This window comes from Mesoplodon bidens, assembly GCF_964165515.1.
Source record: "Mesoplodon bidens genome assembly, chromosome: 4".
NCBI lineage: Eukaryota > Metazoa > Chordata > Mammalia > Artiodactyla > Ziphiidae > Mesoplodon > Mesoplodon bidens.
In genome coordinates this window covers 127,894,363-127,914,243 of record NC_138160.1, presented here as the reverse complement: position 1 = coordinate 127,914,243, position 19,881 = coordinate 127,894,363, and the positions used below count along the sequence as shown (strand labels likewise).

The 19,881-nt window shown below is 44.9% G+C and overlaps 1 protein-coding gene across 1 annotated transcript in view; it reads right to left on the bottom strand.

The window, feature by feature from the left end:
• AFAP1L1 (actin filament associated protein 1 like 1) overlaps positions 1-2,899 on the bottom strand; it is a gene marked incomplete at its 5' end in the record, with an annotated part of 73,177 nt that extends 70,278 nt beyond the window's left edge. Inside the window, 2 exon segments of the mRNA XM_081231621.1 lie at positions 2,609-2,695; positions 2,698-2,899. Of these exon segments, the coding sequence (XP_081087747.1) occupies positions 2,609-2,695; positions 2,698-2,899 (289 nt within the window).
• Positions 2,900-19,881: the final 16,982 nt, after the last annotated feature.

Below are 19,881 nucleotides of genomic sequence, written 5' to 3'. Positions count from 1 at the left end.
ACTAATACACTGCCAAGCCTGCTTTCCTGTGAGGTAGGGATTAATGATAGAACCTAGTCATAGCCCCATCTCATCGCTTTTTCCAAGAGAAGCCATGTAAAAAGCTGAGCATGTTACCTGGCACATGATAAGACCTTGATGATTTCAGTTGTTACTGTTATTAATAGTGAAGTGTGGTTTCCTTCCCTGGGCATGACAGTCTCACTCCCCACGTGGTCGGTATGGGGCTGAAATGAGACCTGTGCTTCTTAAAATTCCCCTGGCAAAAGAAGAGAGTGTTCACACCCTCCTGGGGATACGGGCACAAGAAGGAATTTCCACTGGAATGATTTGTGAAGTCTCTCACATTTTATCTTAAAAACCCACACAGATTTTGCATTCTAGTTCATATATAGTTTTAATTCGTACAGTGTTTGCAGTGGTTTCTCAGGGTAGACAGCTTAGGATCTAGACAGATGACCTGGTCCTGTTGTGCCTCATCCACTTCACTCGCATTTGAGAAGGCCTTTGCAAGTCACAAAGAATGGTTCTGATGTGAGGATTTTGTGGTATGTATTTTTAAAAATCAGCATTACAATTAATCAACTTGGGATACACTATAAAGTGTGTTTCATATTACTAATGAACTACTTGAACCACTGTTAGTGAGCTCCTACTGTGTGCCAGGCATTCGTGTCAGCACGGTGACCACTCAGATCCACTCTCAACCTTCCAGAAGCTTACATTCTGGCAGGGAAGGTCGATACTAAACACATAGTCATATAACTAGCTCTTAGAGTAATGGCACATCATGACAAGGGCTATGAAGGAGAAGGAAAGTAGGCTAGGAAAGCCCGTAGCACGGGAGAAGGTCAGAGCCCTAGAGCATTCTGAGTACTAATAGATTCCCGGGAAGTCTGGCTTCCTAGGAAGAGTGGTCTGGAAGCAGCCTTTTTGAGTGAGGCATCAGTTATTAAGCATTTTAAACTGAGTGAATTATTATCACTCATGGTCTGTCAAAGCTCTGGGTGGTCTGTTTTCCACAGCTCCAGGTAGGCTAGTTATGGGGATTTTGTACTGGGGACAGGGTGGTATTTGGCAGCTTTTGGGGTGTGATGGGGTGAAGGGCAGTGCTCTTTGCTTTAAATGTACAATGTGGGAAGTGGGGATGGGGGACTGAGGGATATTAGAGGTGCCTCTTCTCTCTTTTCTTTTTCCTCCCTGGTGAGTGCGTCTGCTCTTTGCAGACTTGTCCAGGAGTCAGTTAACAGGTGAGAACTGCTTTACAAATCACAGCCTCGGTCCCCAAAGAGCCAAACGGAAGCCCCCTCCATTTTTTTCCTGCCCTTCCAGCTCCTAATAGAGGGTGGATGCAGCATTTTGTGTGTTGGAGATGGTGTGGGTGGGGAAGTTGTCCCCAGCACCTTGACCTGGAAGTCTGAACTCTGGCTTTACCCGTGTAACAGGGGTGCAGGGAGGTTACCCTGACACCTGCTCTTCTCATCCCTGCCCCCACTGCCCTTCCTAATTGCTTCCACACCCCTGGCCACTCCTTTTTTTCCCCTTGGAGGCCTTAGCACAGCAAACAGGCAGATGGAGGAAGGGTGTAAGATTATTGTAGGGAAGGGGAGGAATTTTCCATTAATAATAATAATAATAACAAGAATGATAATGCTTCTCATGTTGGCACAGCACTCACCAGTTTACCAAGTGCATTCACACCTGTGATCTCCTTGGATTCCAGAGGTGGGAAGTTATGACACTGGTGTTCTGGTTGTCAGCTTTTGACACTGCCCCCATGTTCAAGCAGGCCACCTTTTTTACAGACATGAGCCCATTGAGGTGTCCAGGCCTTGACTTAAGCACAGGCCCCAATGAATGCCCCCCATAAATGCCCTCTCTTTGCTCCTGTCAATTGCAGTTTCAACAAGCCCCCACCATGTCTGTGAAACTTTATCAAATACTCTCGTCTCCTGAAAAAGAGTCCAAGCAAGAAAGGGTCTCAGAGACGATGTGGTCTAACCTCGTCACTAGCCCAGAGAGAAAAAGGGTAGGTTAAGGTCACGCAGCTTGTCAGGAACAGAGCCAGGGCTCCGACACCCATGTGCCACCCACATGCACTCCTGCAGCTCCTCCTCCCGATACCCTGGGTAGCTGCACACTTCGTCTCCTGGGGCTTCTCAGCGAGCGAACAGTAGGGGCTTCGCATGTCCGGTGGTTTTCAGGAGTGTGACTCGTTAGCCCTATTTTACTTTCGGTGGGGGTGGGGGGGAGGTGGGATGGGGTCAGAGGAGCTCGCCGTCCTCAGGAATTCTGTGGGGCATTCTTTTATGAAGTTAAGACTCCAAGTGTATGAAAACGCTGGTTTCACAAACAGGAGGCGACTCAGCTCCGGGACGAGTCCCTAACACACGAGTTCCTAACAGACCCCTAGCAGCCCTGGCCCAGGAGGCACCTGTACCCACAGCGCCCGGCCTTCGACCCCCCCTACCCTCTCCACGCGCCCACGCGCCCACACTCCTCACCCCGGCCCCACCGCCCGTCTCTCCCTCGTCCTCTCTGGCCTCTAGATCTCTCGGTTCTCCCCTCCCCACCAAGCAACAAGTGTGGGCACCACTTTTCTTCTTACCGCGGCCTCGGTCCATGGCGCCGGCGATCGATTGCGCGGAGCAGGGCGCGGTGCCTCCGGCGGGGCGGGCGGCTGCGGGGCGAGCAGCGCTCTCCAGTCCCGCCCGCTGGAGCGCCCTCCGCGCGTCCCCTCCCCCGACAGGATGCTCGCCCAGCGCCCCCGCCCGCCCTCGCCTGCCCCTGCACGCCGCTCCCGGAATAGACCCGGAGCCCGCCTCACCCCCTGGGCCGCCGGTGTCCCTTGTCCCGCACACACGCTCCGCGTCACGCCCTGCCTTTCGCAAGTCCTCATGCCCCTCCGTGAGGGGCTAGAGGACCCACATCCCAGTTCACACGCTTTCTTTCGTACCCGCGCCCGCGCTTCCCACCCCAGCCCAGACCAAGGCGTTGTTCAGCTTTGCTTGCATTCCGCTAGTGACGAGGGGCTTACTACTGCACTTCCCAGCCCGGTCCATTTTCAGATTGTACAGACTGTTAGAGCCTGTTTTTCAACAGAGGAATCAAAATCTCTTTGCCTGCCGCTGCCACCCATTTCCTGGCTTTCGGTTCATCTTCTCCATTAAACAGGTCTTTCCTGGGCACCTTCTAGTGCAAGACAGTGGACCAAACTCTATGCTGGTACAGTGTCAATAATGGTGTAAAAGAGGAGTGAAGTAATAAAGATCTTTAAAAAATAAAACCACCTAGGAAAAGGAGAGAAAGAGAGGATTGCTAAAAGGTGGGCAATGGCTTGGGACACATCCAACTTTCGAGGTTCCCTGTGCACTAAAACGTGAAGAATGCCAACACGGAGTGATAAAAATTGTGGAAATGAACACTTTTTTAGCATACAAATGCAGTGCAATGTTAAGTGTGCTCTTCCCAAAATGATTACAGGATGTAGAAAAAATATTGCTATGGCCAGTGTGGTCAGGAATGGGATTTAAGTTTAAAGCTGTCTGAAGAATGTCAACATCTTTCATCCTATTAGTGTGTCTCTGTGAAAGTAGGTCCAAACCGTTTATAGACAATATGAAATGTCTAAATTTAAGACCCTTCATAAAGTGAAGTCCAGGCCTAGTTCTCCTTCTAGACACTCCTCCTCCCCAAGATAGGCCAGGTCACATTTTGAAGTTTTGGCTAGGCCACTCCTTTACTTAGAACATTCTGGCATTGGGACCATCTTATGCAAAGGCACAAGGGAGGACTTGGGAAAAAGCATCCTGCGTTTTCCTGGCCTGGGACTATTTCCTCCATTGCTTTGATGGGCAAGTTGAAATTAGTCCTGGCTTCGCCAGATTGCATCAGTAGTTTGTTTAGTATATCTGTGTATGAGCACAGAGGAAATATGGTGTAGTGAAAAAACAACGGGATTGGAGTCTGAAAACTTGTGTGTGAGCTCTTGCTCTTCTAATTACTAAGTGTACCACTTTAAGCCTTTGAGGTTTGCTTGCTCATCTGTGCTGTGGGAAACCTCATACTGACCTCACAAGGCTGTTAGGAGGGCAAATGAAATGATGGTACAAACCCACTTTGTAATCCTTAAATAGCTGTGAGCCGTTATTGTTTGCCAATTCCTCTTTGTTCCTGCCCACTTTTCCAATTTGAAAAGGTCAGTTTAAATTCTAAAGCAGACAACCAACGATTTACAAGTGGGTTAACTTCTAAAAGTTCACTGTTTGAATTCTGAAACACTTGGAAACAAGGCTATAAATTGTAGTCAAGTTTCCAGGCTAGCCCATTTATACTTTAAAAAGCATAATATTTCACTTGAAGTAAATTTTAAAAATGTGTAAAACGTAACTGTTGCAAGAACAGATGGAGGCTTAGAACTTTTAGAAACTTTAAGAAACTTTCAGACTCTGGATGTTTAGAAGAGAATTGGAACAGAAAAATAAAAAAAGCGAAAGGGAATTTATATGCACCTATGGAAGAATTTGTGGAGTGGAATTAACTGAGCTGTGGTCTAGGAAAGATGTAAAAGTGGGAGAACACAGTCTGTGCACAGTTTTCCTAAGGATTAACAAAAAGAAGTCGCTCTGAAGGTGTAGTGGTTCTGGTTTAATAATTACCCATAATTCCCACTAGGTGGCACTGTTGACTAAATTGACTACAGCTTGGTTGCTGTTAGGAAACTGGGTGAGGTGGATGAGGAGGCTGTGGGTTTGGGACAAGGAATAGCTATATATTTTTTCTGCACTTTTCCTTTACTTAGGCCTATAGTCACCATAAAAACTATCCCCACTTTTCATCAGTCCACTTAGGAATGTTTGTTGCATTCTGTGCCAATTTCTATTGGGAGAACTAATGCTAAGTAGAAATGATCTCCATCCTTAAGGAACCTACAATCTAGTAGAGGAGATAAATATGTACAAAATAATTTAATTAAAAACTATTATGTGAAAAGTGCCAGAGGAGAGATAAAGTGTTCTTGGAATTCATTCAGACAAAGCAAGAATATCTTACTGATCATGGAGACAGTAATGGATGACAGACACTTGGGTGAGCCTGCAATGAGAAGATAACGTTACAGGCAGCGAAAACAGTGAGAGCAAAGACATAGAGATAGAAAACGGCAGGATGTGTCTGTAAAGAAGTTTGGTCTGGCTAGATTGTAGGGTATCAGGTGGGAAGTGCTGGAATGAGAATGGGGATGGAAGTTGTGGATGCCAATGCCTGGTTTCTCCTCCCTTTTCCACTTCCCTGTATGAATGCAATTCTCTGGAAAGGATTTTTAGGATCTGCCTCGTATCTTCCCTTTTCTTATTGTTGTACTAAGTTTTCTAGGTTTGCCTGGTACTTGTCTAAAGAAGTCTGTGCAGAGAGCTCCAGCTCTGTAAAAAGATATCAAATTTGGTCCCAGTGAACAATTCCAGGAAAAAAGCTTTCAGCTCCCACATGCTCCTAGTCTTGTGAAAACAAATGATACTCCCCAGTCTCATTCTTAGCTTATCAGGTGGAACTGGGAAGCCCTGGGAAAGAAAATTTTGGAGGCTAAATGTTCTTTGTCCCAGTGAGAGAAGCATACTTTAGCCTTCTAACCTGTCACTTTGCCTCCGGGTCTGCTTCCATCATGGCTGCTACAGTGACCGTTCCATGGTTCGAATCAGACCCCCCTTAAAAATACTTGATGGCTCTCCTTTGCCCTCAGTGTAGAGTTAAAATTCCTTACTATAGTATTTGGGGTGCCTTCCTCACTAAGCTCCAACCCGCCATTCCTCAGAGCAGACAAGCTGTGATCTCAGGAGGCCCTGGGAAGAGTAAGAAAAACTACCGATTGGGGACTCAGATCTGGGTTCTTGAACTGACTCTGTTACTGTGTCACTCTCAGTTCTTCCATTGGGTCATCAATGTATAATTTCCTACTTAGGTCTCTCCTTACCTCTCCATGGCCCCCCAGATTGCAAGTACTATGAGGGTGGGTGCTGTGTCTTACTTGTTGCGAGGTCCCTAGGGCCTAGCACAGTGCCCGGAACCTAGTAAGTGGTAGCAAGTATTGTGGGGTGAGTCAGTGAATAAATGCTCAAGGACTCAATGAGGTTTCTATTAATGCAGGTATTTTTGGGGTGGTCTCCTTTATCCTCTGGGATTGTTCATTTGCTTATCTATTTGCAGAGGAAAATGAGATTGCAATGATGTGTTCTGGGAGCAATGCCTCTGTGTTTCCCAGCCCCACTGCCTGCCACTGTGGACATGCAGCCCAACCCATGGGGCTTCTTCTTGGCTCAGGGCCCTGCTCCCAAACTCCTTTGTGCAGGGTGAGCCCCAGAGCCCCTTGCTTGAGTGTCTGCCCAATGCTGGTCGCTGGATGAAAACCTCTCTTTTTCCACTCAGCACAATGTCCCCATTATAACCCCTATCCAGGGAAATGACACATGCCTGCTGGTCCACCCTGGGCCCCGGAAAGCAGATAGAGATCTGAGTGGCGGCTGCTGGGAGAAGGAGAGTTTCATGGCTGGATGAAAACCTCTCCTTTTGTTGTACCTTCAGGTTTCGGTTCCAAGGCACCTGGCTCCTACCTGCACCCAGGCCACAGGTTCACCTTCAACTGTCACAGAGCCCAGAGCACTGTTGTGTCTGGAGGAAAAGGAGCTTTTATTCTTGTGCCCCAATGCTGCACATCCCTTCCCCTCAGGTCCTTCCTCAAGAAAAGAGCACTCTTGGCTCCTTAAGTGAGGCTCACAGGCCGAAGTGCCCACAGGACCAGTCAGGGGAGGTCTGTGTGGGAGCCGACCACCTGGCAAAGCAGAGCACTGTTGTTCCAGCTGAAAGGCCAGGAGCCAGCAGCTCAGGGAAGTGTGGCCGGGGGAGCATGGGCCCGGAGCGGCCAGAGCTTCCGATTCTTCAGGAGAACCCGGGAATCCAGATTTCAGCTTTTGATTTTAAAATGTTGGTAACTAAGTTCAACTGTTTTAACACATTGCAAGGGCCAACTAAAATACCCCTGTGGGCTTAAGCTGGCATACAGGCTACGCCTTTGGAACCCTGAGAAAAACTGTGGGTCCATGAAGACTTCTAGAGGGTCTGTCCAGCTGGGTGCCTCTACATGGGGGCCAAGGTGATACCCAACCCTTAACACTGCAGCAGGGACTAACTCTCTTTTGAAAGGCTGTGCTGCATGCTCCCTGTTCATCTCTAGGCTGCAGGCCGACGCCAGGGTGCAGAGTCCAAAGCAAATTTCTTAAACCTGGAACTAGAAAAACTTTAGAGCTTAGCCAGTCTCGTTAGAACTTTAGAGATTAGCCAGTCTGGTTGCTTCGTTTGTCCGATGAGGAAACTGAGGCCAAGAGAGGGGAAGAAAGCTTGCCTGAAATCACACAAGATCTTAGAGACAGAACCAGGAGTGGTGCCCAGGGCGCTAGACTTGATGTCAGGTTCTGCCACATACAGCTGTGAAACCTTGAATGAATTACTTACCAAAGGCTCAACCTTGAATGAATTACTTATCAAGGGCTCAATTTCCTCATCTGTAAAATGAGGATGAAAGTCATACCCAGAGGATTAAGTGAGATCTGTAAAGTGCTTAGTGTAAAAGTGCAAGTTATTGTAATCAAGTGGGTTTCCTCTGGAGACATTGTCAGATGCTTATGGAAATATAAGGAACACTGAAATCTCAGCCACACATCCAGGCTGCCCCCTGCAGGGAGTTTTGTGTAAACCAGACCACTGGAAATGTGATAGATTCTGCCAGCTTCCTCCTTCCCTGTAGGCACATCTGATACCCTTAGATACGAGGACTATGGAGTTTCTAGCTCCTGTTACCCACAGAGTCTAAGAAGGGGTGGCATTTTGTAGGTATATTTTAAAAAATTAAATAGTGCTGTTATTTTGTCAGAAGGACAAATTGACAGTTTCTCCTGAACTAGGTGGGCAAGACCCTGTGTGCTAGACAGTCCCATTTCTTTTGTATGACAATGAATTCTTTATCCACAAGAGAGCTTTGGGAGTAAAAAAGGCTTTTGGTCCAGGCCCTACAAGCACTTTCCATGACTGACTGAGGCACATTTTGACCCCTTCACATGTGCTCATTAGGCTTCCCTAGTGAGTCCCATGGCCCGTCGGTCGCTCTGGCGAGGGCAGATGCCTGTACTACTTAAACTGGGATTGCGTGATCTCCCTCACACAGAGAGCAAAGCTGACAAAATTAATTCACCCTGGGGGCCACTGTGTTTGTCACAGCTCTGTTAGTGGCAAGTGACATAATCACAACTCAAACCAGCTAAAACCAAAACGGCAATTTACTAGCTCGGAAGGTAACTGGGGATTTGAAGGGTGAAGTTGGATTTAAGGTAAGCTTAGATCCAGGAAAACAAACAGAGTGGTTGCTACTTTCTTTCCATCTCCTGACTCCACCCTCCTCTGTTTAGTCTTCAGGTGGTGTCTCAGTCTGTAACAAAGAAGGCCACAAGACTCCAGGCCTGCACACCTTTACTGGTGGAAATTAAGGTGAGAAAGGCTTGCCTCTCATCCTGTAGTTCCAGCACCGGCCCAGAGGGGGCACCGATTGGGTGAAGCACCTGATCTAAGAATGGGGGAGATGCTGAGCAAACACACCTCCCCTGCAGCCAGGTGCTGTGCCTGAAGTACATCATTCAGTCCTTACCAGCTAATGAAATAAGTGCTGTTATTCCTGTTTTGCAAGTCTAATTTCATGTGGTGTATTAGTTTGCTAGAGTTGTTGTAACAAAATACCACAGGCTGGACTTCCCTGGTGGTGCAGTGGTTAAGAATCTGCCTGCCAATGCAGGGGGCATGGGTTCGATTCCTGGTCCGGGAAGATCCCACATGCTGCGGAGCAGCTAAGCCCGTGTGCCACAACTACTGAGCCTGTGCTCTAGAGCCTGTGTGCCACAACTGGTGAGCCTGCACTCTAGAGCCCGCAAGCCACAACTACTGAAGCCCGCGTGCCTAGAGCCCATGCTCTGCAACAAGAGAAGCCACTGCAATGAGAAGCCTGTGCACCACAATGAAGGGTAGCCCCCGCTCGCCGCAACTAGAGAAAGCCTGCGCACAGCAACGAAGACCCAACGCAGCCAAAAATAAAACAAACAAAAAAAACCCCCCAAAACATGTTAGTACCACAGACTGGGTGGCTTAAACAATGGAAATTTATGTTCTCCTAGTTCTAGAGACTGGAAGTCCACAAGCCAGGTGTTAGCAGAGTTGGTTTCCTCTGAGGCTTCTGTCTTTGGCTTTGCAGATGGTAGCCTTCCTGCTGCCTCATCACCTGGTCTTTCCTCTGTGCACCTACATCCCTGGCGTCTCTCCCCGTGTCCTACTCTCCTCTTCTTATAAGGATATCAGTCAAATTGGAATAGGGCTCATCCTCACAGCCTCATTTTAACTTATCACCTCTTTAAAGGCCCTGTCTCAAATACAGCCACATTCTGAGGAAATGGGGGTTAGGGCTTCAACATATGAATTTGGGGGGGACCCAGTTTAGCCCATAGCCCTCCCTAGTAAATGGTGAGGCTGAGATTTGTGCTCAGAGAGACTGAGTCTAGCCATGGTGCTGTCATGTTTCTGCCACAGCTCAGGGTAGCGCCCACACAGGCAAAGTCTTTACAACCTAGACCAGCAGCGGGAGGGATGGTATCTAATGAAAACCTGAGCAAACAGGAAGTCCCTGGTGGAATATGAGAGTTTTGGCTCCCTGGGGTGGCTGGGGCTAACCAGGCCCTGCCTGATTGTCCAAGTACTTGTGTTTTCTTTTCCCTGAAGCATCTTCAGTTTGTTTTCCTTTAGCTTCCTGAAGACCAGTCCTCATGAAGAAAGTGAGGGAATACTCATCCTTACTTCCCTCCCACTTCTGTCAGAGGGAACAATATTTCCCAAAGTGTGGAATTCAGACTAGTGCTGAATATGTAAGGTAAGTGTAGATGTGACTCAGGCCAACATATTTGAAGAGTTATGAATTTATTTGAATTTGCATTAAAAGCATAAAATCGGTCCTTATTTGATATTGATAAACAGAAGAGTCAGGAATGAGTCAATTGAAAGAAAAATATCACATAAATAGCATTAAGTAAATAAATAATCTGATGAAACTTGTAGAGGTGGTGTTTGAGTGACTGAAATTTGGGAAACACTAGGATAATTTCCCCCCGAGGAGGAAACCCTTTTGGTCATGGGCATAGATGTCCACCTTACTTTTTTGACCTGATTTACCTATACACTTGGCCCTCATTTGCCCTGAGGACTAACCATGGGGGTGACTGCAGGCCTTTGCTGTCTCTGTCTGTGCCCCTGTGCCAATCACATTGGAGGCCAGGTGAAGAGGCAAGTGGACACTTGGGTGATAGTGAGATGCCAGCCCTTGTCGTCATGGCTTCTGGGTTTTATTTATTTAGAGTCTTGCTCTAGGGCTTTTGAATAGCTTGGCACTGGCCCACAGCTCTGTGTGTAAAGGCAGGTATTTATCACTGTGAGATCAAGAGTTTTGGCAACTTGAAGTCTGATGTGGAATGAAGTATTTAAAATTTAATGACTCATGGGGCATTAACAGAATTGGCATAACTCTGCAAACTCAATTCATAATCTCTGTGAATTTTAGCCGTTCTTTGTTACCCTTAAATTCCAAGCCCTTCTACTCTACATTTGGCTCTGTTCAGTGGCCAGCTGCAGCTGCTGACACCATCCACAGCCAGACCCCATGTTTCCACACCAGGTGCCTTGTGAGGACGAGCAGCTCTGGATGCAGGAGAGCTGGCTGCTTGTCCTGATCTGTTCAAATGCTCAGTGGGCCTGTTCTGTGGCTGCAAAATGCAACCATTGTATTGGCTTTCAGCTCTAACCTTCTGTGATTTCTGTGGCCCCCCAGGTTGTGTTCTGCTTTATTAACATAAGGTTGCCCTCCAGTGTCCAGAGAGGTCATGTGCACAGGTAAAGGGATGCCTTCTAGAACTTCAGAAAGTCAGACACAAAATGTTGTTATGTCTGTCCAAAAAAAGAAAGATGGTTTATAGCAGCAATTCTCAAACTTCACTGTGTGTGTGAATCACCTGGGAGTCTTATTAAAATATGGGTTCGGGGCTTCCCTGGTGGCGCAGTGGTTGAGAGTCCGCCTGCCGATGCAGGGGACACGGGTTTGTGCCCCGGTCCGGGAAGATCCCACATGCCACGGAGCGGCTAGGCCTGTGAGCCATGGCCGCTGAGCCTGCGCGTCCGGAGCCTGTGCTCCGCAATGGGAGACGCCACAACAGTGAGAGGCCCGCAAAAAAAAAAAAAAAAAAAAGGGTTCGGATTGAGTAGGTTGAGAGGGGGCCTGAGATTCTACATTCCTCACAAGCTCCCTGGTGACTCCAGTGCTGCTGGTTAGGGACCACACTTTGAGTGGCTAGACTTAGAGCAATTCTCCCTGCTTCTGGTAGGTTAACAACCATAGTGCAAGCCGGACAGTCTCCACGAAGCCTGCATGAATGAGAGGTGTCCTCCCATTCCCTCTGCGTGTTCTGGTCTCTGCCTGCCTTCCCACCTCTTGTGATGTCACTCTCCCCTTCCTTTGCTTTGCCCCAATGTATTTTAGTTCCTCAGGTACATCAAGCTTTTACTCATCTCAGTGCCTTTGCATACGCTGTTCTCTGTGCCCAGAATGCTCCCATCCCCACTTTTCCCTTGGTACTTTGTTGTCATCCTTCAGTAAGGGCATGAAGTGAGTTTCTTTCTGCTCCTCTTTTCTGGTGCCCTATTTGTGTCTCTGTGGCAGATAACTTTGTGCACCATCTCTTTTTCTGTTTACTTATTTACAATCTGTTTCCTCTTTTAGACCAGAGCTACATGAGAGCTCACACCTGCCTTGCACACACAGTTGTATCCTCAGTGCTCCTGCTTCACAGCAGATGCTCAATACGTAAATATTTGCTGGGCCTGTGTGTAGCCAGGGAGCAAGGGAACATTCTTGAGTTTACTTTTGCACATTTGAGCCACCTGTCTCAAGGGGCTGTGGTGGGGATGATACTTAGAAGAACCATAGAATGAAAGGTCAGGAAAGGAGCTCCTTTTAAGCCACATCTCATCATCAGAGATGTCAAAGTGTGAAAAAAGTATATATCTTAGAAGGGATGAAATAAAGTAAGTGTAACGTTTCTTAAACAGTTATGTCAAATTAGTTTTTGCAACATTAAATTAAACAAAGAACTTCATGGGACTTTTGGCAATGTGCTTGTGATTCTCTGAGGGGAGAGACAGTGGCTGTGGCCGAGACCCTGTGATTCACTTACCCAGTGGCCATTCCCTGTCTGCCCCATTTCTCTTCTTTGCCAGTGGGACACCTGCCTCCAACTATCGAGGCTGAAAATGCCAATTACTCAATTTCCCATCTGTTTTTGCAGCAAGAGCATGAGCCTCTTCCACAGTTCTGCCAGCAGAATCTGCAGAGAAGCCTACTGAGGACTTCTGGGAAGGTTTTTCTGCTTAAAAGAGACACTCAAAGGGAAATTTCTTTCCTGTTTTTTGATGTGATTGTGTGAGGACATGATGCCTGGAGCCACAGCAGGCTCTTGTAAACCTGACGAGTCACACCTGAGAATGGTGGAGTGGAGCAATGCAAAGAACCTGGGCAAGGATGGAATGAAGAGGTGCCAAGAATCTGGGCTCCCGACAGCATCACTGAGCTGCTGAATCGACTAGCCCTGCACCTTGGACCTCTCTCTGGTTGTGGAAGATGATATGTGTTCTCCTTGTTTAAGCCTTTTTTTTTTTTTTCTTTTGCGGTACGCGGGCCTCTCACTGCTGCGGCCCCTCCCGTTGCGGAGCACAGGCTCCGGACGCGCAGGCTGAGCGGCCATGGCTCACGGGCCCAGCCGCTCCGTGGCATGTGGGATCCTCCCGGACCGGGGCATGAACCCATGTCCCCTGCATCGGCAGGCGGACTCTCAACCACTGCGCCACCAGGGAAGCCCTAAGCCACTTTTTTTTTTTTTTTTTTTTTGCGATACGCGAGCCTCTCACTGTTGTGGCCTCTCCTGTTGGGGAGCACAGGCTCCGGACGCGCAGGCTCAGTGGCCATGGCTCACGGGCCCAGCCGCTCCGCGGCATGTGGGATCTTCCCGGACCGGGGCACGAACCCGTGTCCCCTGCATTGGCAGGTGGACTCTCAACCACTGCGCCACCAGGGAAGCCCTAAGCCACTTTTAAGAGGCACTCTTTACTTGCAGCTGAAAGCGTCCTGACTGATAAGAGTGGTTAAACTGGTTGCTTCAGTCAGTGAGGAGGGAATTGGCTCCTGGCTCCACCACAGGAATTATATGTCCTCTTCAAAGCTGCTTCCTCCTCTGTGAGACACAGGTAAGAAGAATGGCTACCTCTTGGGTTGTTACAGAGGCTTAAACGAGATGATGGGTGGAAAGTCCTCAGCGCAGAACTTGGCACATTGTTGGTACTTAATAATGAGGAACTGTTATTATTATTTTAAAACTGAAGTATAGTTGGTTTACAATTTTGAGTTAGTTTCGGGTATACAGCAAAGTGATTCAGTTACATATATATGTATTATTTTTTATTCAGATTATTTTTCATTATAGGTTATTACAAGGTGTTGAATATTGTTCCCTGTGTCATACAGTAAACCTTTGTTGCTTATCTATTTTGTATAGAATAGTGTGTGTCTGTTAATCCCAAACTCCTAATTTATCCTTCCCCCCCGACTCCCTTTCCGTTTTGGTAACCATAAGCTTGTTTTTTATGTCTGTGAATCTGTTTCTGATTTGTAAACAGATTCATTTGTATTATTATTATTATTATTATTATTTTGCGGTACGTGGGCCTCTCACTGTTGTGGAGCACAGGCTCCGGACGTGCAGGCTCGGTGGCCATGGCTCACAGGCCCAGCCGCTCCGCGGCGTGTGGGATCTTCCTGGACCGGGGCACGAACCCGTGTCCCCTGCATCGGCAGGCGGACTCTCAAGCACTGCGCCACCAGGGAAGCCCTATATTATTTTCTATATTCCATATATAAGTGATATCATATAATATTTGCTTTCTCTGTCTGACTTCACTTACTGTGATATTCTCTAGGTCCATCCATGTTGCTGCAAATGGTCAATATTTCATTCTTTTTTGTAACTGAGTAATATTCCATTGTATATATATATACCACATCTTCTTTATCCATTCATCTGTTGATGGCCACTTAAGTTGCTTCCATGTCTTGACTGTTGTTAATAGTGCTGCAGTAAACATTGGGGTGCATGTATCTTTTCGAAATCGGAGTTAGGGTTTTGTGTTTTTCGCATGTATGCCCAGAAGTGGGATTGCTGGATCATATGGTAGCTCTATTTTTTTTTTTTTTCTATTTTTAGTTTCTTAAGGAACCTTCATACTGTTCTCCATAGTGACTGCACCAATTTATATTCCCACCAACAGTGAAGGAGGGTTCCCTTTTTTCCACATCCTGTCCAACATTTATTATTTACAGACATTAAAAAAAAATTTTTTTTAATTTATTCATTTATTTTGGCCACACCATGTGGCATGCAGGATCCTAGCTCCCCAGCCAGGGATTGAACCTGCGCCCCCTGCAGTGGAAGTTCAGAGTCCCGACCACTGAACTGCCAGGGAAGCCCTATTTGCAGACTTTTTGATGATAGCCATCCTGACCTGTGTAAGGTGATACCTCATTGTGGTTTTTATTTGCATTTTTCTAACAATTAGCAATGTTGAGCATCCTTTCATGTGCCTGTTGGCCGTCTTTATGTCTTCTTTGGAGAAATGTCTGTTTAGGTCTTCTGCCTGTCTTTTGATTGAGTTGCTTGTTTTTTTGATATTGAATTGTATGAGCTGGTTGTATATTTTGGAAATTAACCTCTTGTTGGTTGCATCATTTGCAAATATTTTCTCCCATTCCATAAGGTTGTCTTTTTGTCTTGTGGAAAAGCTTTTAAGCGTGATTAGGTCCCATTTGTTTATTTTTGCTTTTATTTCTTTTCCTTTGGGTGATTGATCTAAGAAAATATTCTACGATTTATGTCAGAGAATGTATTGCCTGTGTTCTCTTCTAGGAATTTTATGATGTCATGTCTTATATTTAAGTCTTTAAACCATTTTGAGTTTATTTTTGTATATGGCTTGAGGAAGTGTTCTAATTTCATTGATTTACATGAGGCTGTCCAGCTTTCCCAACACCATTTGATGAAGAGACTTTTTCCCATTTTATATTCTTGCCTTCTTTGTCAAAGATGAATTGACTGTAGGTGTGTAGGTTTATTTCTGGGCTCTCTAGTCTGTTCCGTTGATCTGTATGTCTGTTTTTGTAACAATACCACACTATTTTGATTACGGGAGCTTTCTAGTATTGTCTGAAGTCTGGGAGTTATGCCTCCTACTTGTTTGTTTTTTTCCCTCAGGATTGCTTTGGCAATTCTGGGTCTTTTATGGTTCCATATAAATTTTGGGATTATTTGTTATGGTTCCGTGAAAAATGTCATGGGTAATTTGATAGGGATCACGTTAAACCTGTAGTTTGCTTTAGGTAGTATTGCCATTTTAACAATATTAGTTCTTCCCATCCAAGAGCATGGGATATCTTTCCATCTCTTTGAATCTTCAATTTCCTTTAACAGTGTTTTATCTTTTAAAATATATTTTACAACTTTATTGAAGTATAATTAACATATAATAAGCAGCACATATTTAAAATGTACTATTTGATGAATTTTGATATATGAATACACCCATGAAACCATCAACCCCCAAAGTTCCTCCTCCCCCTTTGTAAAGTAATCCTCTCTATTCCTCACTCCCATCCCCAAGCAATCCTGGTCTGCTTTTTTATAAATTGAAGTATAGTTGGTTTACAGTGTTGTGTTAATTTCTGCTACACAGCAAAGTGACTCAGTTTTATGGTTTATCCCAGGATATTGGATATAATTCCCTGTGCTATACAGTAGGACCTTGTTGTTAATCCATTCTGTATGTAATAGTTTGCATCTACTAACCCCAAACTCCCAGTCCATCCCTCCCCTACCTTCCTCCCCATTGGCAACCACAAATCTGTTCTCTATGTCTGTGAGTCTGCTTCTGTTTTGTACATATGTTCATTTGTGCCATATTTTAGATTCCATATGTAAGTGATATCATGTGGTATTTGTCTTTCTCTTTCTGACTTATTTCACTTAGTATGATAATCTCTGGTTGCATCCATGTTGCTGTAAATGGTATTATTCATTCTTTTTTATGGCTGAGTAGTATTCCATTGTATATATGTACCACATCTTCTTTATCCAGTCATCTGTCAATGGACATTTAGGTTGTTTCCATGTTTTGGCTGTTGTGAACAGTGCTGCTATGAACATAGGGGTGCATGTATCTTTTTAAATTATATTTTTGTCTGGGTATATTCCCAGGAGCGGGATTGCTGGATCATATGGTAATTCTATTTTTAGTTTTCTGAGGAATCTCCATACTGTTTTCCATAGTGGCTGTACCAGTTTACATTCCCACCAACAGTGTAGGAGGTTTCCCTTTTCTCCACATCCTCTTCAGCATTTGTTATTTGTAGACTTTTTAATGATGGCCATTCTGATCGGTGTGAGGTGGTACCTCATTGTAGTTTTGATTTTCATTTCTCTAATAGTGATGTTGAGCATCTTTTCATGTGCCTATTGACCACCTGTATGTCTTCTTTGGAAAAATGTCTAGTTAGGTCTTCTGCTCACTTAAAAAAATAAATAATTAATTAATTTTTGGCTGGGTTGACTCTTCATTGCTGTGCGTGGGCTTTCTCTAGTTGCAGCGAATGGGGGCTACTCTTCATTGTGGTGTGCAGGCTTCTCACTGCGGTGGCTTCTCTTGTTGCCTAGCACAGGCTCTAGGCACGCAGGCTTCACTAGTTGTGGCATGCCGGCTCTAGAGTGCAGGCTCAGTAGTTGCGGCACATGGGCTTAGTTGCTCCATGGCATGTGGGATCTTCCCGGACCAGGGCTCGAACCCGTGTCCCCTGCATTGGCAGGCGGATTCTTAACCACTGCTCCACCAGGGAAGCCCTTTCTGCCCATTTTTTGATTGGGTCATTTTGTTTTTGTTTTTGTTGAGTTGTATGAGCGGTTTGTATGTTGGAGATTAAGCCCTTGTCAGCCACATCATTTGCTAATATTTTCTCCCATTCCATAGCTTGTCTTTTTGTTTTGTTTCTGGTTTCCTTTGCTGTGCAAAAGCTTGTAAGTTTGATTAGGTCCCATTTGTTTATTTTTGTTTCTGTTTTTATTGCCTTGGGAGACAGACCTAAGAAAACATTGGTATGATTTATGTCAGAGAATGTTTTGCCTGTGCTCTCTTCTAGGAATTTTATGGTGTCATGTCTTATGTTTTAAGTCTTTAAGCCATTTTGAGTTTATTTTTTTGCATGGTGTGAGGCTGTGTTCTAACTTCATTGATTTACGTACAGCTGTCCAACTTTCCTAGCACCACTTGCTGAAGAGACTTTTTCCCATTTTATATTCTTGCCTCCTTTGTTGAAGATTAATTGACCACAGGTGTGTGGGTTTATTTCTGGGCTCTCTAGTCTGTTCCATTGATCCATATGTCTGTTTTTGTACCAATATCACACTGTTTCGATTACAGGAACTTTGTAGTATTGTCTAAAGTCTGGGAAGGTTATGCCTCCTGCTTTTTTTCTTCCCTCAGGATTGCTTTCACAATTATGGGTCTTATATGGTTCCATATAAATTTTAGGGTTGTTATAGTTCTGTGAAAAATGTCATGAGTAATTTGATACAGATCACATTAAATCTGTAGATTGCTTTGGACAGTATTGCCATTTTAACAATACTAATTCTTCTTTTTTTTTTTTTTTTTTTTTTTTTTGCGATACGCGGGCCTCTCACTGTTGTGGCCTCTCCCGCTGCGGAGTACAGGCTCCAGACGCGCAGGTCCAGCGGCCATGGCTCACGGGCCCAGCCGCTCCGCGGCATGTGGGATCCCCCCAGACCAGGGCACGAACCCGTGTCCCCTGCATCAGCAGGCGGACTCTCAAGCACTGCGCCACCAGGGAAGCCCAATACTAATTCTTCTAATCCAAGAGCATGGAATGTCTTTCCATTTCTTTGAGTCATCTTTAATTTCCTTTATTAATGTTTTATAGTTCTCAGTGTATAAGTCTTTCACCTCCTTGGTCAGGTTTATTCCTAGGTACTTTCTTTGGTGTGATTTTAAAAGATACGGGTTTTTTTTTTTTTTTACATTCCCTTTCTGATATTTCATTGTTAGTGTAAAGAAATGCAGTTCATTTCTGAGTGTTAATCTTGTATCCTGATACTTTGCTGAATTCATTTATCAGTTATAGTAGTTTTTGTGTGGAGTCTTTAAGGTTTTCTATATATAGTATCATAATATCTGCATATAGTGACAATTTTACCTTTTTCCTTCCAATTTGGATACATTTTATTTCTTTTTCTTGTCTGATTGCTGTTGCTAGGACTTCCAATACTTTGTCGAATAGAAGTGGTGAGAGTCGGCATCCTTATCTTGATCCAGAATTTAGCTTTTCACCATTGAGTGTTATGTTGGCTGTGGGTTTGTCATAAATGGCTTTTATTATGTTGAGATATGTTCCTTCTATACCCACTTTGCTAAGAGTTTTTATCATGAATGGATGCTGAATTTTATCAAATGCTTTCTCTGCATCTATTGAGGTGATCATGTGGTTTTTGTTTTTTCTTCTGTTAATGTGGTGTATCACAGTGGTTGAACCATCCTTGTGAACTTGGGATGAAACCCACTTGGTTGTGGTGTATGATCTTTTTTATGTGTTGTTGGAGTCGGTTTGCTAATATTTTGTTGAGAATTTTTGCATCTATATTCATCAAAGATATTGACCTGTAATTTTCTTTTTTGGTGATATCTTTGTCTGGTTTTGATATCAGGGTGATGGTGACTTCATAGGATGTCTTTGGGAGTTTTCCCTCCTCTTCAGTCTTTCAGAAGGATTGGTATAAGTTCTTTGTGTTTGGTAGAATTTGCCTGTGAAGCCATCTGTTCCTAGACTTTTGTTTGTAGGGAGTTTTTTTTTTTTTTATTACAGATTCTATTTCACTTCTAGTGATTGGTTTGTTCAAATTATCTATTTCTTGATTCAGTTTTGGTGGATCGTATGTTTCTAGAATGTTGTCCATTTCTTCTAGGTTGTCAAATTTGTTGGCATATAATTGTTCATATTATAGTATTCTTTTATGTTTTTTTGCACTTATGTGGTATTGAGATTTCTCCTTTTTCATTTCTTATTTTGTTTATTTGGGTTCTCTTTTCTTCTTGGTGAGCCTGACCAAAGGTTTGCCAATTTTGTTTACCCCTTCAAAGAACCAGCTCTTGGTTTTATTGACTTTTTTCTATCTTTTAAATCTCTTTTATTTATTTCCTCTCTGAGCTTTATTATGTCCTTCCTTCTGCTGACTTTAGGTTTTGTTTGTCCTTCTTTTTCTAATTCTTTTAGGAGGTAGGTTAGGTTGTTTATTTGAGACTTTTCTTGTTTTTTGAGGAAGGCCTGTATCACTATGAACTTCCCTCTAAGATCTGCTCTTGCTGAATCCCATAGATTTTGTATGGCTGTGTTTTCATTGTAATTTGTCTCAAGGTATTTTTTATTTTCCTTTGTGATTTCCTTGTCTCGACCCATTGGTTTTTTTTTTTTTTTTTTTTTTTTTTGCTGTACGCGGGCCTCTCACTGTTGTGGCCTCTCCCGTTGCGGAGCACAGGCTCCGGATGCGCAGGCTCAGCAGCCATGGCTCACGGGCCCAGCCACTCCGCGGCATGTGGGATCTTCCCGGACCGGGGCACGAACCCGTGTCCCCTGCATCGGCAGGT